This window comes from Haematobia irritans, unplaced genomic scaffold, assembly GCF_050003625.1.
Source record: "Haematobia irritans isolate KBUSLIRL unplaced genomic scaffold, ASM5000362v1 scaffold_6, whole genome shotgun sequence".
NCBI lineage: Eukaryota > Metazoa > Arthropoda > Insecta > Diptera > Muscidae > Haematobia > Haematobia irritans.
The window spans coordinates 996,411-1,014,218 of NW_027445819.1; the positions used below are offsets into that span (position 1 = coordinate 996,411).

Below are 17,808 nucleotides of genomic sequence, written 5' to 3' on the forward strand. Positions count from 1 at the left end.
CCGCATTGAATGTAGCATTAGATGAAAATAAGAAACAAATCCTCCTACTTATATCTTTTCTTCTTTTGAAAAAATAAATTAATAGAAAATAAATTGTGAATGAGTACGAAAAAATGGAAATTGTGAATGAGTACGAAAAAATGTAAAACCATTGGAAAGCAAAATCTACATCATATAACAACATTCCCTTCATATCCAACCTAATACAAAAAAAAAAAAAAACACAAATGCAATATAGTTTATTGATATCAAATAATAAAGAATAAATTCTTGTCAACTGTAAAGTATTGAAAAAAAATTTTCTCTTTTTATAAAAATATTGTGGTCCTGAAAAGGACCGATTGTTTTTGTAAAAAAAGTTGGCTTTTAATATGTCAAAAATTTAAGCACGTTCTCCACGAATACGTCTGGCCAATTGGATATCCTTGGGCATGATGGTGACACGCTTAGCATGGATAGCGCACAAGTTGGTATCTTCGAATAGACCAACCAAGTAGGCTTCGCTAGCTTCTTGCAAGGCCATGACAGCAGAACTCTGGAAACGCAAGTCAGTTTTGAAATCTTGGGCAATTTCACGAACCAAACGTTGGAAAGGCAATTTGCGGATCAACAATTCTGTGCTCTTTTGGTAACGACGGATTTCACGCAAAGCAACGGTACCAGGGCGGAAACGATGGGGCTTCTTGACACCGCCGGTGGCTGGGGCACTCTTACGAGCAGCTTTAGTAGCCAATTGCTTACGAGGGGCTTTGCCACCGGTAGATTTACGGGCAGTTTGCTTGGTACGAGCCATTTTTCACTTTAATTCTTCACTTCACAAGATATGAACACAAACACTGTCAAAACGTTATTACTTGTGTGCCGAGCATGAACGCGCATATTTATAGAAAAATTGAGCGCGCAAACTGTTAGTTAAGGGTGTGTGTAGGGAAAGATTGAAATATTGTATCTTACAGCTGCCTGTATAAACACGAAGTATACACGAACGAACCCGAGGGTAGATCGTGTCATTAATATTAGTAAGCATTTCAGGGCATTTTTGTATAAATAGAAGCGAAATGAGGCTGGAACAGTATTAGTTCTTGTGCATCATTCGTGAAGTGAAATTTAAAAGTGAAAAATGACTGGTCGTGGTAAAGGTGGCAAAGGCTTGGGAAAAGGTGGCGCTAAACGTCATCGTAAAGTGTTGCGTGATAACATCCAAGGTATTACCAAGCCTGCAATCAGACGTTTGGCTCGTCGTGGCGGTGTAAAACGTATCTCTGGATTGATATACGAAGAAACCCGTGGTGTCCTCAAGGTGTTTTTGGAAAACGTTATTCGTGATGCTGTCACCTACACCGAACATGCTAAGCGTAAAACCGTCACCGCTATGGATGTCGTCTACGCTTTGAAGAGACAAGGCCGCACTTTGTACGGTTTCGGCGGTTAAACATTTTCTTGACGCTATTTGGAGAATATTTAAATACTTTAATACAAAAACAATCGGTCCTTTTCAGGACCACAAAATATATTTACAAAAGAGATCATCTTGTTACAAATTTATTTAATTATTTTAATAATAAAATTTTAAATTTACTTGGTTTAAATAAAATTACAAACATTTGGTTTGCCGTCGGCAAAACATTGTTACTAACCCAATGAAACAATTATGTATGGACTTACCAAAGGCGACTACTATGCTATTTTTCTGAAAAACATGACATACGCTACAAAAGAAAAACACTACGAATGTAATACATACGAAACATATATGCAATTCTCTATATGTCATTTCTCGTCCCATTCCCCAAAGAAAATGATTCTATGATTCTCTTACTCTCTTTTTGCAGAAATCAAAGAAAATGATTCTATGTTGCACTGTACTCGATCCTAGTGTCATTTGTTCTTTTGCGTGACGTTCTTACTCTCTTTTTGCAGAAATCAGTTATGTATGTATTGATACAAACAGCTTTCTCTGTCATCAACTATTTGCAACTTCCCGCTAGAAGTTACGAACACTTACGATCCTACTAGACTTCGGCTTTGCCAAAGCATACAAAAGATACATATGTAGTAAATAATCAGGGTTGATACAGATGAAAATTAAAACACTTCGGCTCAGAAAACGAATGCTCTCTTAATGAAATTGGTGGGAATTTGTTGTTTTTCGATATTAAGCTGAGTACTATGTTCAGTTTTCAAGCTGAAAACCAGCTTATTTTCACGGTTACTTTTTTTAATCAATTAATTTTGAAATATTAAATGGTTCGCAATCAATACATTGGATCCTTTCCATCCATAATTTGAAGAGACTTGATAAAAATGTTATCGTCTTCATATATATTTTTGCACTTTTAATTTAGTGTTTTGGTGAAAAACTCGAACATAGTACTCACCTTTAGGAATAAATGGCATTAGATAGGAACAAAATGAAAATATGAAGTGGCGAAATTTTTCGATGCCATGACAGATGAATATCTTCATATAAATTTTTTTATAGTAAATTTTATTGTTACAGAAAGAAAGTATGTATGAAATTATATTGTTTGAAAATATTTTTTCTCTTTTTAAAAATGTTTTGTCGTCCTGAAAAGGACGGATTGTTGTTTGATAGAGATACGATGGTCTGTATTTACATTTTCTTGTAGATAATTTAAGCCTTCTTTTCGGTCTTCTTGGGCAAGAGAACAGCTTGGATGTTTGGCAATACACCACCTTGAGCAATGGTGACACCGGACAACAATTTGTTCAATTCTTCGTCATTACGGATAGCCAATTGCAAGTGACGAGGGATAATTCTTGTCTTTTTGTTGTCACGAGCAGCGTTACCAGCCAATTCAAGAACTTCAGCGGCCAAGTATTCCATCACAGCAGCCAAGTAAACTGGAGCTCCAGCACCAACACGCTCAGCATAGTTGCCTTTGCGCAAAAGACGATGAATACGACCGACGGGGAATTGAAGCCCAGCACGATTGGAACGAGACTTTGCCTTTCCCTTAACTTTGCCACCTTTACCGCGTCCAGACATGTTTCAATTGTTTTTTCTTTTTCACTTCACTTCACAAAACACTAATGATAGCGTTTAACTAGTTGTCAGTTCTTTATATACTTTTCGTTCGAGCTATTTAATACATTTGAGGGTTGTTTTGCTGCACGAAGAGGCTCGTTTTCCGCTACCTGAATATCTTGTCCACGAAATGGTACAAATGTGTGCTCATCGCTGCGCACACACAAAATTCTCTTTTGAACAGTGTAAACAGTGTTTGTGTGAAAAAAAAAATAGTGAAAATGCCTCCAAAAGCCAGTGGTAAAGCAGCAAAGAAGGCCGGCAAAGCCCAAAAGAACATCACAAAGGGTGACAAGACCAAGAGACGCACCAAGCGTAAGGAGAGTTATGCCATCTACATTTACAAAGTGTTGAAGCAAGTACATCCCGATACTGGTATCTCTTCAAAGGCAATGAGCATCATGAACAGTTTCGTTAATGATATCTTCGAACGTATTGCCGCCGAAGCCTCTCGTTTGGCTCACTACAACAAGCGTTCCACCATCACCAGTCGGGAAATCCAAACTGCCGTTCGTCTATTATTGCCCGGTGAATTGGCTAAGCACGCTGTCAGTGAAGGTACCAAAGCCGTTACTAAGTACACCAGCTCCAAGTAAATGGCTTTATATTTCGTCGAAAATTTATTTCCTCCACCATCAAAGGCCCTTTTCAGGGCCACAAAAATCATTAAAAAAGAGATTTTCTTTGTTGATCAACTAAAAACAAAATATCTTTATTTTATTTCAATAAAAAAAAAAAATACATCTTCCATCGAATAATAAGAAATAATTGATTTTTCAACTAAGAAAAATTCAATGTTGTAATCTTCATTTTATTAAAATTCTATTATGGCATTTCATTACTATGTCTAACTTCTATTAAAATTCTAATTTGGCATTTCATTACTGTTTCTTCAATATTTCTTCTTTTTATTTTTCTTCATTATAATAACGTCGCTATAATATTTTTCTCAGAGTAAAAGACTTTGTTACATTGATCGTATGCATTACTGTAAATGGCGTAGAGTTAAAGGATGTGTGTGTGTGTGTGAGTTTTGATGATGACTCTATGCGTAGGTACATGAAACCTTTTTTTCTAGAATTCTAATTGCTGTGGTTTATTACCACATCCCAATTGGCTAATCCAGTTTTGGAAAAATTCCCATAAAACATGTGATTATAAATTTCAATTTTACCGTGAAAAATAGATTAAGTACAATGTATATTTATTTAAATAAAAATTAGGTAACAAAACAAAATTGTTTGCATAAAATTTGTTCTCTTTTTCAAAGATATTTTGTAGCCCTGAAAAGGGCTGTTAGATAAACTGCTTTCGAATATCGAAAATAATCATTCTGCCATGAAATAGAAAATTTACTTCTTGGCGGCGGCTTTTTTAGCAGCTGGTTTCTTGGCAGCCTTTTTGGGTTTGGCTGCTGCTACTGTTTTTGCCTTGGGTGCTTTTGGTTTTGTGGCGGAGGCCTTGGCCTTGGCGGCGGTTTTTGCTGGTTTAGCTTTAACTGTACCGGTCTTTTTGGCAGTTTTAGCCTTAGCCTTTTCGGTCTTCTTCTTTTCTGCTGTCTTCTTAGCGGCAGAAGGTTTCTTTGCAGCAGCCTTCTTTTCTCCACTGGCCTTTTTGGGTGCGGCAGCCTTCTTTTTCTTATCACCAGCTGGGGCCTTCTTCTTTTCGGCGCTCATTGCTTTAGACATTTTAAATGAACCAGATGCACCCTTACCTTTAGTTTGGATCAATTTTCCACTGGCAACAGCGCCTTTCAAATACTTCTTGATGAAGGGAGCCAATTTTTGGGCATCAACTTTGTAGGTGCTGGCCAAATATTTCTTGATGGCAGGCAATGATGAACCACCACGTTCTTTCAATGTTTTGATGGCAGCATCGACCATTTGTTGGGTTGGTGGATGAGATGGGGCAGCAGAGGGCTTCTTTGCCTTGGCAGCAGCTTTTTTAGGTGCCTTTTTCTCAACAGCGGCAACTGGAGATGCGGTGGCTTCAACTACGGCGGCGTCAGACATGTTTTTGTTTTTCACTTTGATTCACTTCAAGCACTAATATACACTAACACGCGTGTACGTTTATTATATATGATTTTTACCGTTCGAACAGATTTCAGATTCAGATTTCAAAATTTAGGTTTTATTGGTCAAAAATTTCTAAACTATTACAGTTGAAACCTTACAACTACAATTTTCAACTACATACATACATATATAGATTCTTATATTTAGCGTATATATAATACTTTTCTAAATTTATCTAAATATTACAAAATACGGCTTAAACTATTTATTTAAGCTAGTCTCTATTTCAAATTTTTTCTCAATTAAACAAAATTTCCCTGAAAAATGACTAATAAAAACAGGGGTCATAACATTTTTCTATTATTTACTTAAAAACTATCACTTAAAACTAAAAATCAAAAAATATATACAATTGTCCTTAGAGTTACTATTGTGCCAAACTGTAAACAGTGTCGTCCACGTCTAGCGTACCATATCGTCGATGATAAAACACAAGCCTCTCATCCCTAAAGAGAAGTCCCTGTCTATCTAACTGTAACAGACATATCGGCGGTCGATATGTTAAATGAGGAAGATTGGCTGGACTGATGTCCTCTACCAAGCAACCCCTCACTAGCGGATTATCTACAAAAGATGCCCTATCTAGGAAATTTAATGCATTTCTAGTCAGAAATACATCAATCCTATCAATCTCTGCAGAGTCGTAGATGGATTGGTTGGAAGGTCTCCGCCATACACCATCCTCTCCTCTAACAGGCACTAAACCTACACAAGAAGCTAAAATTCTTCTCTCCCATATCCTGAGTAATTCCATTTGGTGTGAAGAAATTCCATACCAAATTGGAAAAGCATTAGCGATGATTGGCCTAATGATTTGTCGATAAATCAATAGTTTCACCTCCTTACTCAGGCCATTTGAGCGTCGAAAGACGCTCAAATAGCAGAAGAACATCCTCTTAACCTTGTCAAGAAGATAGCTAATATGCGACACAAAATCAAATCTGCCTTGGAGAATCACGCCTAAGTATTTAATGCTTTCACAAGTGCGAATGGTACGATCACCAATTGCAATGGCTGGCTCGTATCTTCTAGAGCGAGGATACAAGTTTCGCCTATTGCCTTTGAAAATCACACCTTCACACTTGTCCACATTAAGCCTTAGTCGCCATATATCGAAATATGTGGATAGTTCACCCAAGTATTGATTCAATCTGTCATTGACAACCGCTGCATCTGCTCCTGATGCTGCGACGAATATGTCGTCAGCATATATCAGGAGTAAATCTCCAGATGGTGGTTGCGGTATGTCACTAATAAAAATGTTGTAGAGGACTGGACCCAGTAAAGAGCCCTGGGGTACACCAGTCCTTACAACCCTATCGCTAGAGTAGTCATCGCCTACTCTAACCCTAAATGTCCTGTCCCTAAGAAAGTCCGCGACGATCCTACATAAACTAGTATCAAAGCCTAATACTCTCATTTTGTATATGAGAGCATCATGCCAGACACTATCAAATGCCCTAGAGAAATCGAGACTAACGGCGATAGTCACGCGACGTCTATTGAGCGATCTAACCACATGATCACCGAGCACAGTCAGCGCATGTGTTGTGGAGAGGCCTTGTCTAAAGCCAAATTGGCTATCAGACAAGATCGACCTATCATCTAGCGTCTCCCTAATACCGTCGAGTATGAAATACTCGAAAAGTTTACCGAGCGATGACAGTAAACTAATCGGTCTATAACTCTTACTGCTCGTTGGATCTTTTCCTGCCTTTAGGATGGGGACGGTGATCGCCCTTTTCCATAAGGCCGGAAAATAACCAATGTTCAAGCAGTGGTTATATAGAATCGCGAGAAAAGTCCATGTGTGGTGGTCAGTTTTCCTTAACACCACGTCAGGAATTTTATCCTCGCCGCTAGATTTGAGATTTTTTCTTGATCTCAAAGCTGTCCTAATCCTTTCACACGAAACGAACCTATTTCTATTCGCACTAACGTCCCTTATTTCACCATCAGCCGTAAGAAACGGCGAAAAGTGAACTAAGGGATTTCTATCAACCAAGGGAAAAGTATTTTCCCTAACGGTTGTGTCAATCGGCATTCCCCGATCGGCCACATCAGCTAAATCGCCTTGTACCACGTCGGCCAAGAGATCAGCTTTACGGCAATCCTGCGAAATCGTCAATCCATCATCTGTTTTCAAATCAGGAATTGACGTTTTTCGATTTAAACCGATAGCAGATTTAACTCTGCTATATACCCTATCATTAACGCGGATACTACGAAGAAAGCGAATATTTCGCTCTTCTTCATAGTCCCTAATAGCCGAACTAATCACCGAATCTAGTTCGCGAATTTCCGCTTTGAGTATATCATACCTCAAAGGATTAGTCGTTCTATGAAGAGTTCTTCTCAGCCTCTTCTTTCGAGCGATTACCTCGAGGACATGAGGTGGCAGCTGTCTTGGGCCTCTATTCCCAGGACGAATCTTGGGAATAGATGCATCCATTGCTTCACGAAATGCCTCGCCCATAGTATCAATGCAAGCATCAATTTCTGAGCAAGTCGCATTTCGATCCACTGGCAGCTGACAACCCTCTAATGCCCTATTTAACGACCGATTAAAACGTCGCCTATCCATACGCCGAAAATTATAAATTAATTCGCGTTCCCTATCAACCGTTTCGCCACTAGAGATAATAATCTCTAGGGCTCTATGGTCAGACTCATAGTCTAACGTCCTAATTTGACCATTGGCATTGGGAACAATTATTCCAGCAGATGCCATACAAATATCGATAAAAGAGCTGGTGCTCCTACCGATTCTTGTTGGTCCTTCTGTTGGAATTATCCCTAAATCAGGACAACCCAACAGAAAATCCCTAATTAACCGGCCTCTAGCGCATGTCGTGCTTCCTCCCCAGTCAACATTCCTGGCATTGAGGTCAGCCGCGACGACCACATCATTGGCTGATGCCAATGATGCGATTGTGTCCAAATCTGATGCAACGAAATTTGCATTTGGCGCACAATATAACGAGATAACATAGAGATGGTTACCGTCCATTCTATGTATCTTTACACACGTTCCCTCTATCGAACCTAACTCTATTTCAAATCGTTCGCTTTTCATCGAATCTCTAACTAACACGGCCGTACCGCCCCCTGAGCGTTCGCGCCTAATCTGGGTATATATCGAATACCCATCCATATCAAACACGTGTCCTGAATTCAGCTTATGTTCGGCCATAAGCATGACATCAGGACAATGCCTATCTAAAAATAATTTTAGATAATGTCTCTTCAGTCGTGATACCACTGAATTGACATTTGCAAAGATTATTTTCATTTCCCTAGACATCGCATAAAGAATCGACAACAGACATCATAGCGCCGCAGATGTCCCCTTTCGTGATTAATGCTCTTACGTCATCCATACGTCGACGCAACACACTTGCACAGGCAAGGAAATCCTTGCCAAACGCCTCGCGACACTTTTCATCAAAAGTGGCAAACAAGCCAGCTGTCGATGTAAGGGTCGACGAGGCGTTGCTACCTCTGTTACCTGTGGTAACAGCTGCAGCTGCACGTGGTTTTACCGCGGTCGAGTAGGAAATTCCCGCGCGAACGTTGTTACTACCTGACCTACCTGTGTTGCTGTCCTTTATGACCGCAACACGTGCGTTGGCTGTAGAGGCTGGCTTTGGGATTTTCCCCTCAGCCTGCTTAGCCATTAAAGATTGCCTGTAAGGGCAATTCTTTGAATTTGCCGAGTGACCGCTCACTCCACAATTTGCACACCTGAGCACGAACTCAGGCTGCATACTAACCGCACCTGTCTTACTGTCCCTAACAGCCACGACGCGCGGTTTCGAAACGCCCTTAGGTATGGTGCATTTACCGGCACCATGGTCGCCCGCGCACTTAACACACCTGTAAGGCATGTTGCAACCGTTCGCGGTATGTCCGTACCTCTGGCAATTGAAGCATTGCGTCAAGCCCTTCTTCGTGTCTTTTCTCACGTAGACACGATGGCTTAGCAATCTTTCCACACCGTATAACGCGACGATATCCGATTCTTTATCTAGGTGAATAAGCCATTTGCCTTCACCTAGATTCACGACGCGTTTGATAATGATGTTAATGGGAAGAGCACATAATGCACTCTTCACATCACCATCGCTAAACGATGACGACAAGCCCTCTATCACGACCGAGTGAGCCTGTCCTTTCGGGGAATAGGTTATCGCAGAGATAGCCTTTTCCTTAATCAACTTTAAAATAGCAGAATGCTCTTCTAAAGTCGAGACCCGAACACTAGCTCCATTACGCCCGAGCAATGACAAAGTAAATTTGTCATGGCCTAGCAACGTTTTTAGGTTTTCACCGAACTCGCGAATATTCGTGTTATAAATTTTCACGATCGGCACTTTTTCACTTTTTCCGCGTTTCTCCGTCGACTCGCGTTTTTCCCTAGCTTCACACTCGCGATTGTCCGTCTTCGAAACACTGTTCACACTTTTTTCACTATTTTTCACTCTACTCACGTTATTTTCGTTTTCATTCTCCAACTTCCTCGATCTTTTTGCCTCTTCCGGCGTCTTTCCATCGATTACAGGGCCAGCGTATAGTACCACGGCCTTCCTTTTGGCCTTCTTCTTGGTGACGGTGGTCCACTGATTACCTTCATCTTTTTCTTGTGAGGCCGGCGTTGCCTTCACTTCTTCCTTCTTCTTCTCCCCGGGCATTGGCTTCTTGCACCCGGGCTGGTGCACCGGCGTTGTGCCACCAGTAGCCTTCAATCGGCTTATCTCCTCGCTCATTGCATTCATCTGCGCTTCCATTCGTTGGATGATACGGTGGCAGATGACATTCTCCTTTATGGCTTTCCGGCATTCAGCCAGTTGAGCAACCATGCCGTCAAAATGCTTCTTCTTGACGTGTACAGTATCGCCATCGTGTGTGACCTCGAAGTCGTACTCAATATCCATTTCCATGTCTCCGCTACCTGCGGTTAGAGATGCGGTGGCTTCAACTACGGCGGCGTCAGACATGTTTTTGTTTTTCACTTTGATTCACTTCAAGCACTAATATACACTAACACGCGTGTACGTTTATTATATATGATTTTTACCGTTCGAACTAGCTATTCTTGGGTACATCGGAATTATGAGAAGTACATAGTAGTCAGCTACGAAATTTTGTGAATTCTTGTGTGGAAGAGAATAAATTTTTTCACAAAAGTTTTGATAGAATAATTAAATTTATGATGACATAGTAAATATATTTAATTGGAATTTATCACATTTCTCTAGTAGAGATATCCACCTAAATGACAAAAAGAATTTCAATTAATAATATTGAAGGGCTAGAGTATTATAATCTTTTGAGTTGTAAGTTTATAAAAGTGTCATCATAAATTTCCAACTAAATTATATAAATTTTACTATTTTTATTGAAAATTGTATAAAATAAAAAAATTATAGGGAATCTTGATATGTTTTCTTTAAAGAAATACGAAAAAATTATACAATTTGCATAGTTTTCATGGTAAAATATTCAATTATATTATGTCGTCTATGACAGTGGAATTCATCATATTGGGATATTTTCCATGAATAAAAGTTTTTCTGCAAATTAATTTCAAAGCTCAAAACTAAAAATGTTTTAGGAAATTTTCATTCAAAAATATAATAGAAATCACACATTTATACTAAAATATAACATTATTAATAAAAAGTGTCAAATTGTAACGAAAAGTTAAAATAATCGTGAAGGTGTGGTATATCATGTACAGCGATGTTAACAATGTTGAATATAGTTGAAACCATAAAATTAAAATATTTGCAAAAGAAATTAAATATATATATATGAAAAATATTAAAACATCGTAGAAAAAATACATGTCGGATTATAATACCATTTTAACAAAATTTTAAATCGAAATACTATGAATAAAAATTTGCCATAGCTGATATACCACCTCTAGCCAAATTTTAAGAAGTAAAGTAATTGGCTATTTCTGATATAAAATTTCGCAAAAAAAAGAACTAAAAGAATTATAACAACAGATGGAATAAATTTAAGTCTAACGACATTTGGAAATATATAAACAATAAACACCCTAGAAAATTCAAAAATAATCTCCGATTTGTTACGAAAAGTTTGCCATATAGGGTTAGAAAATATTTCATAAAATGTTTGCCGCATTGAATGTAGCATTAGATGAAAATAAGAAACAAATCCTCCTACTAATATCTTTTCTTCTTTTGAAAAAATAAATTAAGAGAAAATAAATTGTGAATGAGTACGAAAAAATGTAAAACCATTGGAAAGCAAAATCTACATCATATAACAACATTCCAACCTAATACAAAAAAAAAACACAAATGCAATATAGTTTATTGATATCAAATAATAAAGAATAAATTCTTGTCAACTGTAAAGTATTGAAAAAATTTTTTCTCTTTTTATAAAAATATTGTGGTCCTGAAAAGGACCGATTGTTTTTGTAAAAAAAGTTGGCTTTTAATATGTCAAAAATTTAAGCACGTTCTCCACGAATACGTCTGGCCAATTGGATATCCTTAGGCATGATGGTGACACGCTTAGCATGGATAGCGCACAAGTTGGTATCTTCGAATAGACCAACCAAGTAGGCTTCGCTGGCTTCTTGCAAGGCCATGACAGCAGAACTCTGGAAACGCAAGTCAGTTTTGAAATCTTGGGCAATTTCACGAACCAAACGTTGGAAAGGCAATTTGCGGATCAACAATTCTGTGCTCTTTTGGTAACGACGGATTTCACGCAAAGCAACGGTACCAGGGCGGAAACGATGGGGCTTCTTGACACCACCAGTGGCTGGGGCGCTCTTACGAGCAGCTTTAGTAGCCAATTGCTTACGAGGGGCTTTGCCACCGGTAGATTTACGGGCAGTTTGCTTGGTACGAGCCATTTTTCACTTTATATTTTTTTTTTTCACTTCACGATATGAACACAAACACTGTCAAAAAGGTATTACTTGTGTGCCGAGCATGAACGCCATATTTATAGAAAAATTGAGCGCGCAAACTGTTAGTTAAGGGTGTGTGTAGTGAAAGATTGAAATATTGTATCTTACAGCTGCCTGTATAAACACGAAGTATACACGAACGAACCCGAGGGTAGATCGTGTCATTAATATTAGTAAGCATTTCAGGGCATTTTTGTATAAATAGAAGCGAAATGAGGTTGGAACAGTATTAGTTCTTGTGCAACGTTTGTGAAGTGAATTTAAAAAAAAAAAAAGTGAAAAATGACTGGTCGTGGTAAAGGTGGCAAAGGCTTGGGAAAAGGTGGCGCTAAACGTCATCGTAAAGTGTTGCGTGATAACATCCAAGGTATTACCAAGCCTGCAATCAGACGTTTGGCTCGTCGTGGCGGTGTAAAACGTATCTCTGGATTGATATACGAAGAAACCCGTGGTGTCCTCAAGGTGTTTTTGGAAAACGTTATTCGTGATGCTGTCACCTACACCGAACATGCTAAGCGTAAAACCGTCACCGCTATGGATGTCGTCTACGCTTTGAAGAGACAAGGCCGCACTTTGTACGGTTTCGGCGGTTAAACATTTTCTTGACGCTATTTGGAGAATATTTAAATACTTTAATACAAAAACAATCGGTCCTTTTCAGGACCACAAAATATATTTACAAAAGAGATCATCTTGTTACAAATTTATTTAATTATTTTAATAATAAAATTTTAAATTTACTTGGTTTAAATAAAATTGTTTACCATCGGCAAAATATTGTTACTAACACAATCAAACAATTATGTATGGACTTACCAAAGGCGACTAATATGCTATTTTTCTGCCGTCGGCACTTGAAAAACATGACATACACTACAAAAGAAAAACACTACGAATGTAATACATACGAAACATATATGCAATTCTCTATATGTCATTTCTCGTCCCATTCCCCAAAGAAAATGATTCTATGATTCTCTTACTCTCTTTTTTCAAAGAAAATGATTCTATGTTGCACTGTACTCGATCCTAGTCTCATTTGTTCTTTTGTGTGACGCTCTTACTCTCTTTTTGCAGAAATCAGTTATGTATGTATTGATACAAACAGTTTCTCTGTCATCAACTATTTGCAACTTCCCGCTAGAAGTTACGAACACTTACGATCCTACTAGACTTCGGCTTTGCCAAAGCATACAAAAGATACATATGTAGTAAATAATCAGAGTTGATACAGATGAAAATAAAAACACTTCGGCTCAGAAAACGAATGTTCTCTTAATGAAATTGGTGGGAATTTGTTGTTTTTCGATATTAGGAATAAATGACATTAGATAGGAACACAATGAAAATATGAAGTGGCGAAATTTTTCGATAAACTAAATATATGTATATATGTATGTATTTCGATGCCATAACAGATGAATATCTTCATATAAATTTTTTATAGTAAATTTTATTGTTACAGAAAAAAGTATGTATGAAATTATATTGTTTGAAAATATTTTTTCTCTTTTTAAAAATGTTTTGTCGTCCTGAAAAGGACGGATTGTTGTTTGATAGAGATACGATGGTCTGTATTTACATTTTCTTGTAGATAATTTAAGCCTTCTTTTCGGTCTTCTTGGGCAAGAGAACAGCTTGGATGTTTGGCAATACACCACCTTGAGCAATGGTGACACCGGACAACAATTTGTTCAATTCTTCGTCATTACGGATAGCCAATTGCAAGTGACGAGGGATAATTCTTGTCTTTTTGTTGTCACGAGCAGCGTTACCAGCCAATTCAAGAACTTCAGCGGCTAAGTATTCCATCACAGCAGCCAAGTAAACTGGAGCTCCAGCACCAACACGCTCAGCATAGTTGCCTTTGCGCAAAAGACGATGGATACGACCGACGGGGAATTGAAGCCCAGCACGATTGGAACGAGACTTTGCCTTTCCCTTAACTTTGCCACCTTTACCGCGTCCAGACATGTTTCAATATTTTTTTATTTTTCACTTCACTTCACAAAACACTAATGATAGCGTTTAGCTAGTTGTCAGTTCTTTATATACTTTTCGTTCGAGCTATTTAATACATTTGAGGGTTGTTTTGCTGCTCGTTTTCCGCTACCTGAATATCTTGTGCACGAAATGGTACAAATGTGTGCTCACTGCTGCGAACACACAAATTTCTCTAAGCAGTGTTAAAGTGTTTGTGTGAAAAATAATAACTAGTGAAAATGCCTCCAAAAGCCAGTGGTAAAGCAGCAAAGAAGGCCGGCAAAGCCCAAAAGAACATCACAAAGGGTGACAAGACCAAGAGACGCACCAAGCGTAAGGAGAGTTATGCCATCTACATTTACAAAGTGTTGAAGCAAGTACATCCCGATACTGGTATCTCTTCAAAGGCAATGAGCATCATGAACAGTTTCGTTAATGATATCTTCGAACGTATTGCCGCCGAAGCCTCTCGTTTGGCTCACTACAACAAGCGTTCCACCATCACCAGTCGGGAAATCCAAACTGCCGTTCGTCTATTATTGCCCGGTGAATTGGCTAAGCACGCTGTCAGTGAAGGTACCAAAGCCGTTACTAAGTACACCAGCTCCAAGTAAATGGCTTTATATTTCGTCGAAAATTTATTTCCTCCACCATCAAAGGCCCTTTTCAGGGCCACAAAAATCATTAAAAAAGAGATTTTCTTTGTTGATCAACTAAAAACAAAATATCCTTATTTTATTTCAATAAAAAAATAAATACATCTTCCATCGAATAATAACAAATAATTGATTTTTCAACTAAGATAAATTCAATGTTGTAATCTTCATTTTATTAAAATTCTATTATGGCATTTCATTACTATGTCTAACTTCTATTAAAATTCTAATTTGGCATTTCATTACTGTTTCTTCAATATTTCTTCTTTTTATTTTTCTTCATTATAATAACGTCGCTATAATATTTTTCTCAGAGTAAAAGACTCTATTACATTGATCGTATGCATTACTGTAAATGGCGTAGTTAAAGGATGTGTGTGTGTGAGAGAGAGTTTTGATGATGACTCTATGCGTAGGTACATGAAACCTTTTTTTCTAGAATTCTAATTGCTGCGGTTTATTACCACATCCCAATTGGCTAATCCAGTTTTGGAAAAATTCCCATAAAACATGTGATTATAAATTTCAATTTTACCGTGAAAAATAGATTAAGTACAATGTATATTTATTTAAATAAAAATTAGGTAAAAAAACAAAATTGTTTGCATAAAATTTGTTCTCTTTTTCAAAGATATTTTGTAGCCCTGAAAAGGGCTGTTAGATAAACTGCTTTCGAATATCGAAAATAATCATTCTGCCATGAAATAGAAAATTTACTTCTTGGCGGCGGCTTTTTTAGCAGCTGGTTTCTTGGCAGCGGCGGCCTTTTTGGGTTTGGCTGCTGCTACTGTTTTTGCCTTGGGTGCTTTTGGTTTTGTGGCGGAGGCCTTGGCCTTGGCGGCGGTTTTTGCTGGTTTAGCTTTAACTGTACCGGTCTTTTTGGCAGTTTTAGCCTTAGCCTTTTCGGTCTTCTTCTTTTCTGCTGTCTTCTTAGCGGCAGAAGGTTTCTTTGCAGCAGCCTTCTTTTCTCCACTGGCCTTTTTGGGTGCGGCAGCCTTCTTTTTCTTATCACCAGCTGGGGCCTTCTTCTTTTCGGCGCTCATTGCTTTAGACATTTTGAATGAACCAGATGCACCCTTACCTTTAGTTTGGATCAATTTTCCACTGGCAACAGCGCCCTTCAAATACTTCTTGATGAAGGGAGCCAATTTTTGGGCATCAACTTTGTAGGTGCTGGCCAAATATTTCTTGATGGCAGGCAATGATGAACCACCACGTTCTTTCAATGTTTTGATGGCAGCATCGACCATTTGTTGGGTTGGTGGATGAGATGGGGCAGCAGAGGGCTTCTTTGCCTTGGCAGCAGCTTTTTTAGGTGCCTTTTTCTCAACAGCGGCAACTGGAGATGCGGTGGCTTCAACTACGGCGGCGTCAGACATGTTTCACTATATTTTTCACTTCAAACACTAATATACACTAACACGCGTGTACGTTGGTTATATATATTTTTTACCGTTCAACAGATTTTTTTCAGATTTCAAAATTTAGGTTTTATTGGTCAAAAATTTCTAAACTATTACAGTTGAAACCTTACAACTACAATTTTCAACTACATACATACATATATAGATTCTTGTATTTAGCGTATATATAATACTTTTCTAAATTTATCTAAATATTACAAAATACGGCTTAAACTATTTATTTAAGCTAGTCTCTATTTCAAATTTTTTCTCAATTAAACAAAATTTCCCTGAAAAATGACTAATAAAAACAGGGGCCATAACATTTTTCTATTATTTACTTAAAAACTATCACTTAAAACTAAAAATCAAAAAAAAATATATACAATTGTCCTTAGAGTTACTATTGTGCCAAACTGTAAACAGTGTCGTCCACGTCTAGCGTACCATATCGTCGATGATAAAACACAAGCCTCTCATCCCTAAAGAGAAGTCCCTGTCTATCTAACTGTAACAGACATATCGGCGGTCGATATGTTAAATGAGGAAGATTGGCTGGACTGATGTCCTCTACCAAGCAACCCCTCACTAGCGGATTGTCTACAAAAGATGCCCTATCTAGAAAATTTAATGCATTTCTAGTCAGAAATACATCAATCCTATCAATCTCTGCAGAGTCGTAGATGGATTGGTTGGAAGGTCTCCGCCATACACCATCCTCTCCTCTAACAGGCACTAAACCTACACAAGAAGCTAAAATTCTTCTCTCCCATATCCTGAGTAATTCCATTTGGTGTGAAGAAATTCCATACCAAATTGGAAAAGCATTAGCGATGATTGGCCTAATGATTTGTCGATAAATCAATAGTTTCACCTCCTTACTCAGGCCATTTGAGCGTCGAAAGACGCTCAAATAGCAGAAGAACATCCTCTTAACCTTGTCAAGAAGATAGCTAATATGCGACACAAAATCAAATCTGCCTTGGAGAATCACGCCTAAGTATTTAATGTTTTCACAAGTGCGAATGGTACGATCACCAATTGCAATGGCTGGCTCGTATCTTCTAGAGCGAGGATACAAGTTTCGCCTATTGCCTTTGAAAATCACACCTTCACACTTGTCCACATTAAGCCTTAGTCGCCACATATCGAAATATGTGGATAGTTCACCCAAGTATTGATTCAATCTGTCATTGACAACCGCTGCATCTGCTCCTGATGCTGCGACGAATATGTCGTCAGCATATATCAGGAGTAAATCTCCAGATGGTGGTTGCGGTATGTCACTAATAAAAATGTTGTAGAGGACTGGACCCAGTAAAGAGCCCTGGGGTACACCAGTCCTTACAACCCTATCGCTAGAGTAGTCATCGCCTACTCTAACCCTAAATGTCCTGTCCCTAAGAAAGTCCGCGACGATCCTACATAAACTAGTATCAAAGCCTAATACTCTCATTTTGTATATGAGAGCATCATGCCAGACACTATCAAATGCCCTAGAGAAATCGAGACTAACGGCGATAGTCACGCGACGTCTATTGAGCGATCTAACCACATGATCACCGAGCACAGTCAGCGCATGTGTTGTGGAGAGGCCTTGTCTAAAGCCAAATTGGCTATCAGACAAGATCGACCTATCATCTAGCGTCTCCCTAATACCGTCGAGTATGAAATACTCGAAAAG

The 17,808-nt window shown here is 38.4% G+C and overlaps 4 protein-coding genes across 4 annotated transcripts; all 4 read right to left on the reverse strand.

Moving 5' to 3' along the window:
* Positions 1–382: 382 nt before the first annotated feature.
* LOC142242696 (histone H3) lies at positions 383–793 on the reverse strand. The gene has a single exon (XM_075314258.1). It carries the CDS (start codon positions 791–793, stop codon positions 383–385), a length of 411 nt encoding a protein of 136 aa, XP_075170373.1.
* Positions 794–2,635: 1,842 nt separating this feature from the next.
* Positions 2,636–3,010, reverse strand: LOC142242771 (histone H2A). Its single transcript, XM_075314327.1, has one exon. The coding sequence runs from the start codon at positions 3,008–3,010 to the stop codon at positions 2,636–2,638; it is 375 nt and encodes a 124-aa protein (XP_075170442.1).
* An 8,604-nt stretch (positions 3,011–11,614) lies between these two features.
* On the reverse strand, positions 11,615–12,025 carry LOC142242697 (histone H3). Its single transcript, XM_075314259.1, has one exon. The coding sequence runs from the start codon at positions 12,023–12,025 to the stop codon at positions 11,615–11,617; it is 411 nt and encodes a 136-aa protein (XP_075170374.1).
* Positions 12,026–13,681: 1,656 nt separating this feature from the next.
* On the reverse strand, positions 13,682–14,103 carry LOC142242737 (histone H2A). Its single transcript, XM_075314296.1, has one exon. It carries the CDS (start codon positions 14,054–14,056, stop codon positions 13,682–13,684), a length of 375 nt encoding a protein of 124 aa, XP_075170411.1. The 5' UTR covers positions 14,057–14,103.
* Between the last annotated feature and the right edge of the window lie 3,705 nt (positions 14,104–17,808).

Excerpts from the sequence above, each read along its gene's own strand:
- LOC142242737 (XM_075314296.1), bottom strand. The coding sequence starts at position 14,056 with ATGTCTGGACGCGGTAAAGGTGGCAAAGTTAAGGGAAAGGCAAAGTCT.
- LOC142242771 (XM_075314327.1), bottom strand. The coding sequence starts at position 3,010 with ATGTCTGGACGCGGTAAAGGTGGCAAAGTTAAGGGAAAGGCAAAGTCT.
- LOC142242696 (XM_075314258.1), bottom strand. The coding sequence starts at position 793 with ATGGCTCGTACCAAGCAAACTGCCCGTAAATCTACCGGTGGCAAAGCC.
- LOC142242697 (XM_075314259.1), bottom strand. The coding sequence starts at position 12,025 with ATGGCTCGTACCAAGCAAACTGCCCGTAAATCTACCGGTGGCAAAGCC.